This window comes from Octopus sinensis, linkage group LG10 (genome assembly GCF_006345805.1).
Source record: "Octopus sinensis linkage group LG10, ASM634580v1, whole genome shotgun sequence".
NCBI classification, from domain to species: Eukaryota; Metazoa; Mollusca; class Cephalopoda; order Octopoda; family Octopodidae; genus Octopus; species Octopus sinensis.
Window position 1 is genome coordinate 25597542 of NC_043006.1, and position 18355 is coordinate 25615896.

Here is an 18355-nt window from a genome sequence, read left to right on the forward strand (position 1 = left end):
CTAATCCCTTATCTGGTGGTCAATGTATTAACTAGGGATAGGCAAGTGGTTGGTGAGAGCTGTACAAGCCATGTACAGGGATGCTACCAGTACAGTGAGGGTTGGCAATTAGTACAGTTAAGAATTCTGGGTACAAGTAGGGCTTCACCAAGGATCAGTCCTCAACCCCCTCCGGTTTATCATAGTCCTCCAGGCAATAACAAGAATTTAAAACAGGCTGCCTGTGGGAGCTCCTCTATGCTGACAACCTTGTTCTTATAGCTGAGTCACTACCAGAGCTAGAGAAGTTTTAGGTATGGAAGCAAAGTCTAGAATTGAAGGACCTTAGAGTTATCCTAGCAAAAGCAAAAGTCTTTATTAGTTAGAAGGTGGACAATTCACAAATTCTTTCAGGTAGATGGCCCTGCTCAATCTGTGGAAAAGGTGTGGTTAGAAACTCCATAAGATGTACCTGGTGTAAGCTTTGGACATGTAAGAGGTGCAGCAATCAGAGGAAGGTTAACAGGGAAGTTAGTTTTTGTGTGTGGAAGGTGTACACTTACAGTAAACACCAAAAATGTACAGAAAATAGATTCCATCACATGCTAGGCGGTAAAACTAAAAGCAGTTCATAGCTTCTGTTATCTAGGTGACCAAGTCAGTAGTGGGGGTGGATGCTCTGAGAACATAGCTGTTAGAATAGGAATAGGCTGGGCAAAGTTCAGAGAGCTCCTACCTCTGCTGGTAATAAAGGGCCTCTCACTCAGAGTGAAAGGCAGACTATGAAGCCTGTGTGTGAGCAGCCATCTTACATGGTAGTGAAACATGGGCTGTAACTGTTGAGGACATGCATAGGCTTGTAAGAAATGAAGCTTGTATGCCCTACTGGATGTATAATGTCAGTGTGCATGCATGACAAAGTTTAAGTTGGACATAAGAAGCATCAGATGTGGTGTGCAATAGAGGTGACTGCGCTGGTATGGTCATGTGATGCGTATGGGTGAATACAGCTGTGTGAAGAAGTGTTGCATACTAACAGTGGAGGGAACCTGTGGAAGAGGTAGACCCAGGAAGACATGGTGAAGCACAATCTTTGAACATTGGGCCTCACAGAGGCAATGATGAGAGACCAAGACCTTTGCAGATATGCCGTGCTTGAGAAGACGCATTAAGCCAAGTGAGATTGTAGTTGTGGCTGATGCACCCCCACGTACCCCACCATTTACTTCCTTCCCCAAATCCACCAGCTCAACAACCCTGGCTGCCCTATTGTCTCTGCCTGTAACTGCCCCACAGAATTGAACTCAAAATACTTCGACCATGTCCTTGCTCTCCTAGTGGCTTCCCTCCACTCTCTATGACACTAACCATGTTCTCTGTTTCTTCAACTCTTTCTCCTTTCCTCCTGATCCCTCTAAACTTCTCTTCACTCTTTATATTGAGAGTCTATGTATGGTGATCCCATGCAATGAAGGACTTCTTGCACTCAAACACTTTCTACATTTTCGACCCAATCCCAACCTGACATCTTCAAACTTCTTCATTTGGCCAAACTTGTTCTCTCCCTCAATAGATCTTGGGAGTGGCCATGGGAATGAGAATGGACCCCAACTGTGCGGACCTTTTTGTTGGCTACATTGAGGCTCAAATATTCTCATGATTCACTGGTCCCACTCCCAAATTATATAGTCGTTATATTGATGACTGTATTAGTGTGACTTCACTCTCCTGCGAACAATTAGACTCCTTCCCCTCTTTTGTTCAATTCTTCCATCCTGCCCTCAAATTCTCCTACACTATTTGCAACACTTCTGTCACATTTCTTGACATTTCAGTCAGCATACACCACTCCACTCTCACTACCTCCATCCACTACAAACACACCAATTCACACTCATACCTTAACTTCTTTTCTTCCCACTCTACCCACACCAAGCTCTCCAGGCTCCAGTCTGATCTGGCAGTGTTTCTACAGCTGGATGCCCTTCCTAACGCCAACCACTCCATGAGTGTAGTGGATGCTTTTTACGTGCCACCTGCACAGGTGCCAGGCGAGGCTGGCAACGGCCACGATTGGATTGGTGCTTTTTACGTGCCACCGGCACGGAAGCCAGTCAAGGCAGCGCTGGCATCGGCCACGATTCGGATGGTGCTTTTTACGTGCCACCATAGAGAGGAAGAATAATTGCATTCTTCTAGTTCTTAGGCATTGCACCATCCCTTCAGACTATACTAATAAGTTTATGAAGAGACTGTAAATTGTGAGACCTCGGCACAAATTCCATCCCTTCCAGGTACTCTACCAAAATTCAATTTACTTATTGCTGTCATTACCTTATTGAGGGCATGGAATTTAAGGAGCCAATGAAGTACAGATGTTCTGATAAAGTGCATCCAGTACATTTTGTTAAATAGTGGATGAATGGAGATATAAGGTTGAGAGGACCCTTGGGGATGTCTTGGCAGTATGACAACTTCTACAGTGCTTGCCCCATGGAAAAATGCACTTAGTACACTCTGTAAGGTGGTTAATATTAGGAAGGGCATCCAGCCATAGAAATTATACCAAAGTTGAAACAGACAAGTGAGGTGTGGTCTTCAGAGCAGGTAGGCTGAGGAGGAGAGTAATCTCAAACAACTAACACTAACCATGATGACCTGCGATCCATGCTGACATGGAAAGTAGACATAAAATGGTTATGACATTTGTATGTAAATGGATGTGTATGAATGCTTGGTGTGTTTATCTAAAAGAAAAACTGAGAGATTAGCTTACTTTGTTCACTGACAATCTTTGATAATGCTTTGATATTTCTTATGAAAACTGACCCTGATCTACTTTATTTTTCTATTTGCAGGTTCTTCTACAACATACCCCTTAATTTCTATTCATTTTGCTGTTGTTCTGTCATAGTTCTTTTCATCCTTGATCTTTTAATAAATAAAATTTGGAAGAAAATAACATGTAAGTGCTTTTTAATTTCTACATAATTTTTATTTACTTTGTATTTTTCTGTCTGATTTTTGTCATCTCCTTTTCCCCTTACTCTTTCTACCTTTTCTTCCCAACTCCACCACACACTTTTTGAAATCTCATATAAGTGTCTCTTTGAATAAATAAATATAAAATATAGGGAATCAAGTAGAGCAGTAACTCCAATGAAGATGGGCATGGTTTCTGATAACTCATTCAATCTATTGCAGCGTGGAAGGTGTTTGTAAGCCATTTAAGAAACACACAAAAGCCGTTCGATTCACTTCAACATTTAAGTTTAATTTGTCAAAATATTTTCGTCACTTTAAGACCGCAAACTGTTCAGCACACGATCTGAGATCAAATCACTTGCTATGCAAGTACATCGCCGTCATTCAATCTATGTTAGCATGGAAAGTGGATGTAAACTGATGATAATGATGACTATGAGCTAAGTTTATTTATACTTAAAAAAAAAAGAAGACCTTCCCCAAAAATAGTATGCAAAAGAGAAGGCTGCATTGGTATGGAACTAGGAGACTGAAGAACACTTTGGAGAAAGCGGGGAATGCTAACTTGACAGTGCTGCATCTTTCAGGGGAATTGACAAAACACTATAGTGATTGGAGATATGGTACTGTAGAAAACCTGACCATCTATGATGAAATGTGTTGAAATGACAGTTGTTATAGAGGCTGGGGTTTGTGTATGTATTTATGTATTTACAGAAAAAGTGGCACACAGCAGAATAGATGGTGTTGGTTGTATTTACTATCCATTGTATTCTGATTTCAAAAGCCACCTTGCTTGACTTTGATTTTTTTATAAAATCTGGGTTGATAGAATATATGCCTTAATCAAAACTGGGATAAAATACATACCAAGTGAGCATGGGACTTGGTAAAATGCATATCACTCAAGTACTGGGACTGATAAAATATTCAACCAGTCAAGTTCTGTGGTTGATAAAATATCTACTAGTTTTCACCTTCACCAACGTACTATTCTATCACAAAGAATTTTCTCAGAGAAGTCTAATATTTAATTCCTACCAGCAAAATGAACTGAAGGAATTTGTAATTAAACATCTGATCTAGAAATATGACTCTGTATGGCATTTTTATTGGTTTCACTATAAAACCCTCATTACCAACAGTTTCTGTAGTACCTTGTTCCTCACCATAATGCCCTCAAACTAAAATTTTCTGGAGTATCTTATCCTCTTAGCCATGTTGTCTGTATGGCATTCTCGTAGGTTTCAATATAATGCCCTCACCACTAATAGTTTCTGTGGTACTTTATCATCTTGGCCATGTTGTCTGCATAGCATTCGTTTTGGTTTCACTATAATGCCCACATCACCAACAGTTTCTGTAGTGTATTCTCTTCTTAGACATGTCGTCTGTATTGCTTTTTGGTTGGTTGCACTGTGATGAGTTTTTTGTAGTATCTTATCTCCTTAGCCATGCTGTTTGTATGGCATTCTTGTTTGTTTCACTATTATACCGTCACCACCACCATTTTCTGTAGTATCTTATCATCTTAGCCATGCTGTTGCTATGGATTTCTTGTTCGTTTCCCTGTAGTACCATTACCAGCAATGCTTTCTGTAGTATCCCCTTAGCCATGCTGTGTGTATGGCGTCCACATTGGTTTCACCATAAGGACCTCACCTGCCACAGTTTCTGTAGTATATTCCCCTCTTAGACATGTTGTCTGTATGGCTTTTTCATCTACAATGCCCTTATCATTAAGTGTCCGTAGTATCTTACCGTCTTAGCCATGCTGTCTGTATGGCATCCACATTGGTTTCAGTACAATGACCCTATCACCAACAGCTTTTGCAGTACCTTTTCCTCTTAGGCATGTTGTGTGCGTTGCATTCTTGATGGTTCAACTATAACGCCCTCATCATGAATAGTTCCTATTTTATCTCATCCTTTAAGCCATGTTGTCTATAGCATTCTCATTGGATTCACCATAATGCCCTCACTAGCAACAGTTTCTGTAGTACGTTATCCTCTTAGTCACGTTGTCTGTATGGCATTCTTATCGGTTTCACACTGATGCTGTGGTTTCACTATGATGCCCACAGTACCAATAGCTTCTGTAGTATCTTATCATCTGAGCCATGCTCTCTGTATGGCATTCGCATTGGTTTTACTATAATGCCCCCACAACCAGCAGTTTCTGTAATATCTTTTCCTTTTAGCCATGTTGTCTGTATGGCATTCACATTAGTTACACTGGAATACCCAGACCACCAACACTTTCTGTACTATCTTCGCCTTGTAGCCATCTTCTGTGTATGGCATTTTTGGTGGTTTCACTATTAAGTCCCCATCACCAATAGTTTCTGTAGTACCTTGTTCATCACTATGATACCGATTTCTTTATTACCCACAAGGAGCTAAACACAGAGGGGACAAACAAGGACAGACATAGGTATTAAGTCGATTCCATCGACTCCAGTGCGTAACTGGTACTTAGTTTATCGACCCCGAAAGGATGAAAGGCAATGTCGACCTCGGCGGAAATTGAACTCACAACGTAACGCAGACGAAATACCGCTAAGCATTTTGCCCGGCGTGCTAACGTTTCTGCCACCTTGCCGCCTTGTTCACTATGATACCCTCATCACAACCAGTTTATCCTCGTGGCCATGTTGTGTATATGGCATTCTTGTTTGTTTTGGCTATAATGCCCTCATCACCTGTAGTGTCTCTAGCATCTTATCATCTATCTGAGCCATGTTTCTGTATGGCATTCGTGTGTTGCTTTCACTATAACACTCTCACCACCAGCAGTTTCTATAGTATCTTATGCTGCTAGTCTTGTTTGTATGGCATTCTTGTACGTTTCACTATAATGCCCTTTTAAAGAACTTAATTATATAACATAGAAACTGACTATTGCACTGTTACGTAGCGGTACATTAAGGTCTCCTTCCTAAGCTAGTGATTATAGTAGGCTCTCTTTTCTCTTTTTTACTTGTTTCAGTCATTTGACTGCGGCCATGCTGGAGCACCGCCTTTAGTTTAGCAACTCGACCCCGGGACTTATTCTTTTTGTAAGCCCAGTACTTATTCTATCGGTCTCTTTTTCCGAACCGCTAAGTGGCAGGGACGTAAACACACCAGCATCGGTTGTCAAGCAATGCTAGGGGAACAAACACAGACACACAAACACACACACATACATATATATACATATATACGACAAGCTTCTTTCGGTTTCCATCTACCAAATCAACTCACAAGGCATTGGTCGGCCCGGGGCTATAGCAGAAGACACTTGCCCAAAATGCCACGCAGTGGGACTGAACCCGGAACCATGTGGTTGGTTAGCAAGCTACTTACCACACAGCCACTCCTGCGCTGAAGACAACTTATTAAAATATTTGGTCCTTGGGATGGGAATGTTAATAACTTTGTGAAGGTTGCATGGGCTAATTTTTGGTGTGTTGGGGGCCATGATCATAAGGTTGTGCATTGAATTCCTGGACTGCATGTTGTTTCCTTGAGCAAGGCATTTCAGTCTTTTCAGCTGAAAATGAATACCTGCAGCAATATCTAGGGTTATCTTTGTGATGAACTGGTATCTTCTACAGGGATGCATTCAAAGATAGGGGAGCGACTGCCTGATGTTTCATTTTTACAATAGAAAGGCTATTGTGATATCCTGAGTTGCCTGTTGCCTTAATTGACATACACATAATTGACAGCTGGACAATAAATTGACTATCAGTACAATATGGTTGAGAAAGCGTGAATAGCAAACAAAAAACGTATCTTTTCGGTTTGAACGGCAGTTTTTAACATAAATTCTAGGTAACTAAAAAATTTTAAACTTCGTATACTGGTAGAATGTGTTTATAAAACATCTTTTTCTCTTGGCTTTATTGAGAAAATTCTAGAGTTTGTAAGATATTTGTTGATTTTTTTCTTCAATTTCTGCAATTTCAACCAATCACTGACCTCTATTGAGGTAAAAAACATTCTGTGCCGTATGAATATGTCCCTCGTTTAAGAAACAGATTGGGTTTATTTACATTTGTGAAGAAAAAAAGATACCCTTCCTCCCACCCCTAACCCTAACCCAGATTGAAATGCAGTAGATCGATACTAGGGTCATAATTATGGGTGACAATTTCATATGACACCGCTAGAAAAAACTGCCGTTCAAACCAAAAAGATCCCAAAAAACTAGAGACCAGAGAAACTCGTGGTGGGCTATGTGAGCAAAATTCAAGCCTCTAACCTTCTTCCCAACTGCACAGTTGCTACCACTACCATTAATGCCATTCAAATTGATCATCCCTGTCTGATGTTTGTTCCCATACACACATGGGTGGCACTGATTAGTAAGCTGACCTCCTCATTTCCACATTTGTTTTAACAATTTTTTTTCTCTACTTCATTTAGTTATTTAGTTAGTTTATCATCACATGTTTTGTTTCATATTGAATTTTCTTATCTGTTGTTTTTACTTCCAGCCGTCTTCCTTAGAATCAGAACCAGATTTTGTAATAGATTTAAAATCAAAGTTCCGGAGAGGTAAGCTTTCCTATCACCAACTCTGTTGTTTGCAAGCATAGTCTAGATAAGATTATTTTTTAAATAAAGTTGTGTGTGTGGTTACTGTTGTTACTTAGTTGTATATCTGTTCTCAAATAGTTGACCAGTGATTAAAGGTGATTCAGCTGTAACCATTTACTTTTTTAACTTGGTACAGACGTCTTATAATCTGGGATGTCTTTCTTAAAACAGTAGGAAGTGATTTGAGGGAAATTCAGTTGGTATTTTTAGAAGATTGAGTGAGTTTTAATGCTCTCTGGTTGGCTTGGGTGTGCAAACCTGTGCCGGTGGCACATAAAAAGCACCATCCGAACGTAGCCGATGCCAGTGCCGCCTCGACTGGCTTCTGTACCGGTGGCACGTAAAAAGCACCATCCGAACGTGGCCAATGCCAGCGCTGCCTCGACTGGCTTCTGTGCTAGTGGCATGTAAAAAGCACCATCTGAACGTGGCCGATGCTAGCACCACCTCGACTGGCTTCTGTGCCGGTGGCACATAAAAAGCACCATCCGAACGTGGCCGAATCCAGCACCGCCTTGACTGGCTTCTGTGCCGGTGGCACGTAAAAAGCACCATCCGAACATGGCCGATGCCAACACCGCCTTGACTGGCTTCCGTGCCGGTGGCACGTTAAAAGCACCAACCGATCGTGGCCGCTGTTAGACTCCCCTGGCACGTAAAAAGCACCCACTACATTTGCGGAGTGGTTGGCGTTAGGAAGCGCATCCAGCTGTAGAAACACTGCCAGATCAGACTGGAGCCCGGTGCAGCCCATGGCTTCCCAGACCCCAGTCGAACCGTCCAACTTGTGCTAGCGCGGAAAACGGACGTTAAACGATGATGATGATATATATATATATACACACACACACACATGGAGCTGCGGTGGCACCACTGCTTTAATTTTTTTATGCTTGTCTGAGAGAGTTTATTGAACCAGATTTTCTATGGTTTGTTGCCTTCCCTGTTTCCAGCTTTCACCTGTTTCCAAGCAAGATATTATTTCTGCATGTCCAGACATGTTTCCCCAGAATATTGGAAATGAATGACACTTCTGTGTGACAGTGACACTTATTTACATGTATCATGTGATGTCAAGATAAGGCAATACGCATCACATGCATATTCTTACATATATACCTACATATATGACAGTCTTCTTCCAGTTTCTGTCAACCTAATCCACTCATGAGGCTTTGGTCCACCTGGGGCTATAGTAGAAGACACTTACCTAGGGTGCCATGCAGTGGATCTGAACCTGAAACTATGTGGTTGGAAACAGTTTGTTTTGCAAATATATGGCCTTAGGTTCAATCCCACTACATGGAACCTTCTGTTATTGCTTTGTGCTGACCATTGCTTTGTGAATGAAATTGTTTGATTGAAACTCTGAAAGCCTGTTATGTATGCCTTTGTGTGTGTATCTGGTAAGTTTTTGTCTCTGCTTCTTGCATGAGATCATTTGAGTGAAAAGTGATGTATTTATTTACGTTCCCTGTGAACATTACATCCCATACCTCTGTTGTCTTAGAATAGAAGAATAAAATCTCCCTTGAAAGAAGGAAAGAGTTGGTAAAAAGAAGGGTATCTGACTGTAAAAATGCTTCCTCAAATAAGTTTGTGTTTAACCTATGCCAGCAAAAACAAACGAATGAATGTAAAAATATATATATATTTATATAGGTGTGTGTGTGTGTGTATGTGCGTGTGTATATATGTATTTCTATAATATAAATTGGACATGGGCGATCATTGTATTCTTTCTTGTCTTGAGGTTTGTTATCGCTTTTCAAATTATGAATTTTAGATGAATTTCTGAGTTAGACATTTTGATTGCTAGTGGGGATAATTGGTAACCAAGGTATTTTACAGTAGGTAAATCTCTAAATTTTCAATATGGGTTTCTAATTTAATTACGTCTTATATTTTTTGATAAATGACACCTCTTTGTTTAGTCATATTTGTGTTGAGATCCAAATAGCAAATTGATATAATGGGAAGATTAGGAATTGTGGTTGCAGTTGTTCTGCACATCTGTCAATGTGTTCATTGAGATATATCTGGCGATATTGCGAGGAGGATATCTGTTGTCTGTGGAGCATACATCTCCGTCTAATTGACAATCCTGTCGACCCTATGGCAGCCCGAGCATCTGATAACATAAATGAGGTTTTCTGAGGTGTAAGTGAAGTTGGATTTAACTTTGAATTTTCGCCCTTGTCTAAAATGGAATTTTGATCCTTCCAAAAGATTGAGGAAGAACAACACTTTTTTTGTCCTTTCAAGCCTCCTGATTTTCACTGAATTGATCAGGAGGTGTCTTGGAGTTTGTGCAAAGGATTTCAGGACTAAATCACAGTGAGCAGCATTTCTTACAGTCTTGGCATCAACTTTCATGTTAATTGTCAGCTTCATCATAGATGTGACTGGGTCCTTTGAAATTCTAGATTTGCGGGCCTTCAGGAATGCTAGATCTTGCTTTTTATTGGTTCTACAGTACTTTGCTTTCTTTGAATGCCTCTGGTGTTGTTCAAATGATTCTTGACATTGTAAACTGTGTTTAATGGTACATTAATCAACTCAGAAATTCACTTGATGTTAATTCTTGCACAGAGCAAATCAACAAATGTGTTCTCTTTTTGCTTCTTGAGCTGACATAGTTGAACTTATACCTGAAAAAGCAAATGAAATTGTTACTATGAGACCTAATGCTGAAGATAAGGTAAAAAAAAACTTGTTATAATAGATCAATGCTACATAAAAAAATAAGATTTACAAAAAGTTCCAAGTTTATATATATATATACATATCATCATCAACATCATCATCATCATCGTTTAACGTCCGCTTTCCATGGGTTGGACGGTTCAACTGGGATCTGGGGAGCCTGAAGGCTGCACCAGGCCAGTCAGATCTGGCAGTGTTTCTATAGCTGGATGCCTTTCCTAACGCCAACCACTCCGAGAGTGTAGTGGGTGATTTTATGTGCCACCGACACAGGTGCCAGATGAGGCTGGCGAACGGCCACGCTCGGATGGTGTTTTTTATGTGCCACCAACACAGGTGCCAGATATATATATATATATATGATGGACTCTCCCGTTGTTAGATGACGTATGAGGGTTTTCATTTCTTACCAAACAACTACACAGATGATTTATTAATAGAGATCAAATGTGTGTGTAGGCATACATTCACTCCCTCCATCACATTGACATTACCTGTACAGGTGCAATGGGTGCCACATGTCAGATGTTGAAATGATTGCAGAGCAATGTGATCTTGCAATCGTGAGTGCAACACCTGAACAACTAAGCCATGTGCCTTTTCACACACACACACACGCATATATATAATGGGCATAGACATAGCTGTGTGCTGAGACGTTGGCTTCCCAACCACAGGGTTCAATTCTACTGTGGCTCCATGGCAGTTGTCTTCTTTTGGATTTGATAGATAGAAATTAAAAGAAGCTCATTGTATGTGTGTGTCATTGTATCTCTGTTTATGTTCCTGTAACTTAGCGGTTCAGTAAAACAGACTGATAGAATACGTACCAGGCTTAAAAAAGAAAATAGCACTGGTGTCAATTTGTTTGACTAAATTTTTTCCAAGGTGGAGCCCTGCATGGCTGTAGTCTAATGACTGAAACAAGTAAAAGGTTATGATATCCTTGCATACAAGCATGCATGTTTCAGTCTATATACACACACATTATTATTAAGTGTGTCAATATATGATGATGCTGAGAAAATGTCATATTACGCTGTTGTTGACATTTCTAAACTGAGTATGGTTCTACAATATTGTACAGTTTTTACAAAATGCTAAAACTTATAGGTTTTTTAAAAATATTATATAATTCCCTTCTAGCAGTAAGTTTTTTGCTTCCTTTTGTAGTTCAAGATATTTGAAGATTTCCAAATACCGATTGTTAGCACGCCGGGCGAAATGCTTAGCGGTATTTCGTCTGCAGTTCAAATTCTGCCGAGGTCGACTTTGCCTTTCATCCTTTCGGGGTCGATAAATTAAGTACCAGTTACGTACTGGTGTCGATGTAATCGACTTAATACCTATGTCTGTCCTTGTTTGTCCCCTCTGTGTTTAGCCCCTTGTGGGTAATAAAGAAATAGGTAGTGTGTATTATGTTTTAGAACATATAGTGTTTCTTACATATAATATCTGGTGACCTAAACTGAAAATTATAGTCTGGGGAAGATCAAAGCTGTTGCTTGGGAACTGATTTGATCAATCAAGTTATAAAGAGCCAAGGTGTTAATTCTTTCTAAATTAGATGTAGATTATAAAGTATATATGTACTCTTTTATTTGTTACTGATGTAGGGTATGTATTCATCATAGAGATTCAGAAGTTACTGAGAAGGATTTATACGTGTCAAGGGAGGATTTATGCTGTATAATATTTTAAAGAATATTTGGCTGTGGTCGCTGTATGATTTATTTTGATATCATTCAATGAGATGCTGCTGTCTGTTTGTTATGTTGTCTGGAAGAAGAACATTTGTTGCATTGCGTTTCATATGATTAGCTTTGTTAACCCTTTCGTTACTCTATTTATTTTGAGATGCTCTGTGTTTCATTCAATTACTTTAAATATAACAAATAATTTAATAAAATAACTTAGTTATCATTAAGCTAGTGTTAGGAACATAAATTGTGACTAAGGTTTGGTGGAAGATTTTAATTCAAAATTTATGAAAACAAGACATTTGTACTCAGAGCCAGAGCCGGTTTGGTATCAAAAGGGTTAATGACTTGGATTATGGATAATTCTTTCAAGTTGTCCAGAAGTTTGGTGCATTTTGTTGAATGTTGGTATCATATAAGATATTGATGTCTAGTGACAGAAGTTCAGAAATGCAGAGGATTCTTTCCTAGAAATTTCCTATGGCACCAGTTCTATATATGCAAAATGGTGCATAGGCATTTCTACTAAATGAAAATGTAGATTATAACAAATCTATTCAAAATATATAAAATCATCTGAGGATATTGAAGTTTCATCAGAAAGTTTTACTTTTATTTTAGGGTCATCCCCTTATTTTATTTTAGTTATTTTAGGGTCATCCCCTTCAGGTTTATGTGTGTGTGTGTTTGTGAGAGAGAGAGATTGAGTAAGTAAACAAATGATTTCAGCAGTTACTGTATGTTGATGTGTAAACATTTTAGTTTGAAGTCAGCCAAGTTGCCTAGATGACCCAATGTCTATATCAGTGTTTTCTAATGTGATATAAACATTATAATTTTGCTTTAGAGAATTGGGTCTTCCAGGGCAATCAGGCTATTACAACAAGGTTAGATTAAATCAGTAAGAGAGCTTCTACGTTTGGAAAATAAAAGTAGGTTGATTTCTTAACAATGAGGTTAAAACTGTCAGAATATGAAATGTCACCAGAAAACATTTCTTTTTCATATAGCAAATTAATTTAGATGTTTGCATATGCATTTGGGGCATGGAGGCTATAACTCTACTGCTTTAGCTGCATTGCATAAGACAGTAAGTGCTCCAGAGGTTCTTCAGCATGATTTTAGATCAGTTTTATCACTTGGAAGCAAAAAGCAGTGAAATAAAAAGTACAGTTAGACATCAGAGTGTGAGGAAACTGGTAACAAAAATCAACCCAATAAAGTTCACAAAACAGATAAGCAAAAGAATAACCTTATCACACTGCATGTAATCTTTGCACAAATATGTGTGTGCACACACACGTACACAAATTTTAATGAATTCTTGAAATTGGTAGTTTTGTCAGTAAGGGACATAACTACATTCCGATCGTATGCTCTACTCTACTTTGGAAGAGAGCCATCTACAATGATAAAGTTTATCTTTGATCAAAGTAGACAACACTGGATTTAAAGATGCTGTTAATCTTCATTACAGATTTGGATGAATGAAAAACTATCTTACAGTTAGAGGTCTAACTGTTGGAGTTATAAGTAACTGGGGTTATTCCTTCATGTTGGAATTTTAAATATCTTCATCTTTTTAGTTTGGTTGTCTGCAAATTTCTTGTGTGTATTCTGTAGATTTCAGTATAATTTCTGCAATTTCCATTGCTTTGTCTTACTTAAATGTTTTCATCAATGTTCATTTCTTTATCCAGTCAGGTTTCTGTCCAATCTCACTTACTCACTGTGCCTGAATTGTGCCAGCACTTTAACCAATCTATGTCTTGTATACAATCAACTTTGCGTCGATGGCTGAATTTTCGAAGGGAGCATCCATTGCGTGTGAGTTTGTAAATCCTTGGTTTCACATTGATAAATATAATGAAAACAAGACATTTAAGTATTTTGATGTTATCTAGAATATAATATTATGTAACGAGCTTGCATATACAAAATTTTCTTTTTTAGTAATCCATTGGGTGTTTCCTGCCACTAAAAAATTATCTGCGTGTTGCTTATTTGAAGCAACTCCCATTCCTTGCTAAGCTATACTCACAATAGGAGTTGGATTTACTCCCAGTGCAAACTAATGAGCCACTTGTTAGTTTAAAGTGGTACTGCTACCAGCAGAGTTTATTGTGAATAATGTGGCGGAAGGGAGTACCTCAGTGGAGTTGTTCTGCATACTAATTATGCATAGTAGGGTTTCACATAGTAATATACTAAGCTAAAAAAACTTTTATTATTCATACAGTGACAAAAAAGCTCCTTGTATTTCATATAAGTGTATGTGTGTATATATATATATATATATATAATTTGTTTTAAAAATCTGAGTGAGAGATATACAGTAACACTACTGAATAGTAAAGTTTATATGCCAACTGAATGTGGCAGTCCTATAAAGGACTATGTTACTGTTGTTTTTGTCCCATCTCTAGACTTACATAATATTCACAGACCTGTCCCCATTGTGAGAAAACCACTAGCTAGTGATGAAAGCTCTCTCCACTTGCAAATACTGTATATTCTTTAAGTGATACACATCGACTGTGTGTCGATGGCCAGCTGGAAAAGATGTTTTCCTGGGGCTAAAACAACAGTAACACCATCCTTTATAGGATGGCCAAATTCTGTTGGCATATAAATTTCACTATATACACACACACACACATATACACAGAAGGGGAGACAGGGAAAAAGAAAACCAAGGGGATAATTCAAATAACCTTAGTTAATTTTATTGGAGTTATCTTACCTTGCTTGTTTTTAGCTTTTGAACACTCCTGGTGGGAGATTTTGTCTGTTGACAGCATGAATATTCTTTTAATAAGTAATTTTTCAACTCACCATGTTATAGATGTGGAATCCTGCCAAAATGTTCATTTTTAGCTAGATAGATTGGGCCCAAAAATAAAGGTAGATATCTTTCAAACTGTTAAGTGCCCAGTTGTTTTGCCCAGCCAACCTTTTTTTTATATAATAGATTTCTGTAAATATTTAAACTTATCCAGTTATCAAATTGATTATTTCTGAACATTACGATGATTACAACTAGGAATACTACTTCTTTGTTTTACTCGATATTTTATATATAACATTTTGAGATTTGTTAATTGCATCAATAGCATTTTTAAAAATTTAACTTTATAATATTTGATAAAATACATTTTATGTAGTAAATGTCTAAGGAGTGAAATATTAAGTATATTTAAGTGTGCACAATCTTATTGATGTAGAATTAGATACTTTTCTGTGATTATTGTAATAGTTACAGTAAAGTATTTAGTCTTACATCTGCAAGAGATAATTTTGCATTGATTTTTACTGAGAATGATTAACTGAAGACCCAACTGAAAAAAAAAAAGTGGGGTCTAATAGAGCAGTTTTAAAAGTAAATTTGTATGACATACCAGCTATTATACATTAATTTAATTTTTTTTTCAGTTTTGTCTAACAAATACTTATATATGTATGAACTTGGCAATAGTAGGGTGCTATGTACCTGGCATTATCGTATCATACATAATAGGTAAGTATAAATCATTGCATCCATATTTGCTTTTGACAATGTAACACATACAAGCATATATATAATAAATAACATTAGGGTAATAAGAATTATATAATTATTATTACCAGTGGCCTAGCACAAAAAAAGAATTAGTCAATAGACTATATATTATTCACATAAAAATATCGTGTACATTAAAACAAATCAAGAGGCTTCCAAATAGGAAAGCCTTGTGCTAGAAAGAGCAGTAGAAAACTCAAACCACTAATTTGGGATAAATTCTTGAAAGGAATGAAAATTAAAAACGTTTACCATCTCATTTAGTTCCCAGACCATGGTTTCTGACTAATTCCAGTAAAAAAAATATTTATTGAGGCTAGTTTTCATCAGTAGGAAGCCTTTAGATTTCAAATATATACACAACTAGATCCACATGTAAATTGCCGTATGTATATCTTAACTTTTCAAACTACTGCGCAAATATTCATAGGTTTGTGTGCCATGTCAGGCTATATGCACTATTCCACAACACTCCACCTGCATCTAATGAAGAGGACTGCTTCACTGACCTAGGCCGCTGACCATCCCACTGGATGCCAGCTCCTGGCTAGTTCCAAGCAGTTGATCATTTTGCAGGCTTCTGCCAACATGTTGTGGACCAGTTTAACTTTCACAGGTGTCCCTGACATCTGAAAATCTTCTCAGCCGAATTCTTGGTTCTTCGATGTCTCTGATCATAAAACCAGCCAACAAGGGTGGAGCCGTGCAGACCTCTACAAGACTGAAGCTCTCCGCCAACTTCAAGACACCTCCTATTGCCTTCTGCCCTCCAACCCCAAGCCTAGCTACCAACAGACTGTGTTCTCCACTATCTATGACTTCATTTCCTCCTTCCATTTCCAACCTCATTGTTCATACTCCTTGCACGCCCATCATTTACTTCCTTCCCCAAATCCTACAAGCCCAACAACCCTGGCCACACCATCGCCTCCGCCTGTAACTTCCTATGGAATTGATCTCAAAATACCTCAACCGTGTCCTTGCCTCCCTAGTGGCTTCCCTCCCCTCACACATCCACGACACTAACCATGCTCCAGTTCTATATTTAAGAGATGAGGAATTATGTACATTATTTAGGGTTTATAAATAATTCCAAGTTTCTGAGTTTGATTCCAAGCAGTGACCTGAACAACAACAACAACAGTAATAATAATAATAATAATAATAATATTGGCCTTAACTTCTCTGTCTGTGTGTATTGGCATATCCCAGAGTATGGTTGAAAACGAGAAAGCAACCATACTCTGGGATATGCCAATACACACAGATAGAGAAATTAAGGCCAATATTGTTTTTCTGTAACCTTGCTCAGGAATAAATCGGCATAGTGTTTTATATTGTTTTACTTGTTTCAATCATGTGACTGTGGCCATGCTGGAGCACCACCTTTGGTAAAAAAAATTGACCACAGGACTTATACTTTCTAAATCTAGTACTTATTCTATCAATGTCTTTTATCTGGAAACAGGTGAGCATTTTCATCTGTTTCTACCTGTGAAAAATACCATATTTGTAAAATATTAGTGACCATGTGGTTGTAGAATATTGTTACAGTAAGTCTCACATAACACATATCTTTTTGAAATAGAGTGTATTTAAAAACAATGTGGATCAGAAATCTTTCTTTGTTTTCTTTTAATCATAGGTATAATATTTTTATTATGTCCACCTGTAATATATTATCGTGTGCCTCAGAGATTCAGACAGAAACTTGAACCAGTCACCAGCAGGATTATGTATGTGATGTCATTCTTCAGTATTTTTTGGACTATTATCCGTGGTAAGTACTTTTTGATGTGTGTCACATTCTATTTATAGTTAGATGAAAATGTCAATGGATTGTTAATGCTTTCAGTTAAATATTGAGCGAAACATAGAGATAGTTGGTCATAAACTCAGTGTTGTTTGATTGTTATTATACCAATGGCATATTCTTGTAAATGTTTTTTAAACATTTACTGACTTTGCCTCCTACTTCAAAGGTGAAATTGACATTTACCTCAAAGCCACGTTCAGTGATTAATTCAGGGACTTAGACCTAGGCCATGGTAAGTTATTGATCAAACTTAGCTACACTTGCTCTAGAATTTGATGAGAAGGAACCCAGCTGGAAAGAGATCCTGGAGGTAGTCAAGAGGGCAAAGACAAGTTCAACCCCACAACTGAATGAAGTATGTTAGAGTTGTTCAGAAACTGCCTAGAGATGCTCCATTTCTGTGGAAGATTGCAATGAGGAAGAAAATAAGAGGAACAGGTAAAAATATGCTGAGCTGGTAGTGTTATGTCAAGACAACAGGTGGTTATACAATGGGTTTTAGGCCAGTCTCTCTTCAGCGCCTACAAAATGCTGGACATTGAAAATCATAAAAGTCAGTATAAGACCATCAAGCTGGCTATAAAGGTCAGTGGTTGCTTTGAGGTGGCTACGGATCAGGAAGTATGAGCTCTGGATGAGGTAGCAGTAACTGGACACCGGCTAGAGCCCAATCAATCCTGGTTGGGGTGTGTTGATTGTTGAAAGACTCAGAACACTCAATGACCTTTACTAACATCATTGAACATTTGTCTACATGTGCTACACTATCTTTTATCTTTTACCTGTTTCAGTCATTGGACCATGTTGGATTTTAGTCAAACAAATCAACCCCAGTGCTTATTATTTCTTTAAGCCTGGTAACTTGTTCTGTCACTTTTGCTGAACTGCTAAGTTATGGGGATGTAAACATACCAACGCTGGTTGTCAAGCGGTAGTCTCTCTCTCTCTCTCTGGCTTCTTTCAGTTTGTCTGCCAAATCCACTCACAAGGCTTTCCTATAGTAGAAAATGTTTGCTACACAGT

The 18355-nt window shown here is 38.2% G+C and overlaps 1 protein-coding gene across 2 annotated transcripts in view; it reads left to right on the forward strand.

The window, feature by feature from the left end:
• The window catches only part of LOC115216419 (reticulophagy regulator 3), a 30943-nt gene that overhangs the window by 6261 nt on the left and 6327 nt on the right, over window positions 1–18355 (forward strand). For both annotated transcript variants that reach the window (XM_036506397.1, XM_029785742.2), the window contains exons 2-6: window positions 2838–2944; window positions 7449–7509; window positions 13658–13784; window positions 15390–15474; window positions 17162–17296. In XM_036506397.1, the coding sequence (XP_036362290.1) occupies window positions 2838–2944; window positions 7449–7509; window positions 13658–13784; window positions 15390–15474; window positions 17162–17296 (515 nt within the window). The remainder of the gene's footprint in view (window positions 1–2837; window positions 2945–7448; window positions 7510–13657; window positions 13785–15389; window positions 15475–17161; window positions 17297–18355) is intronic.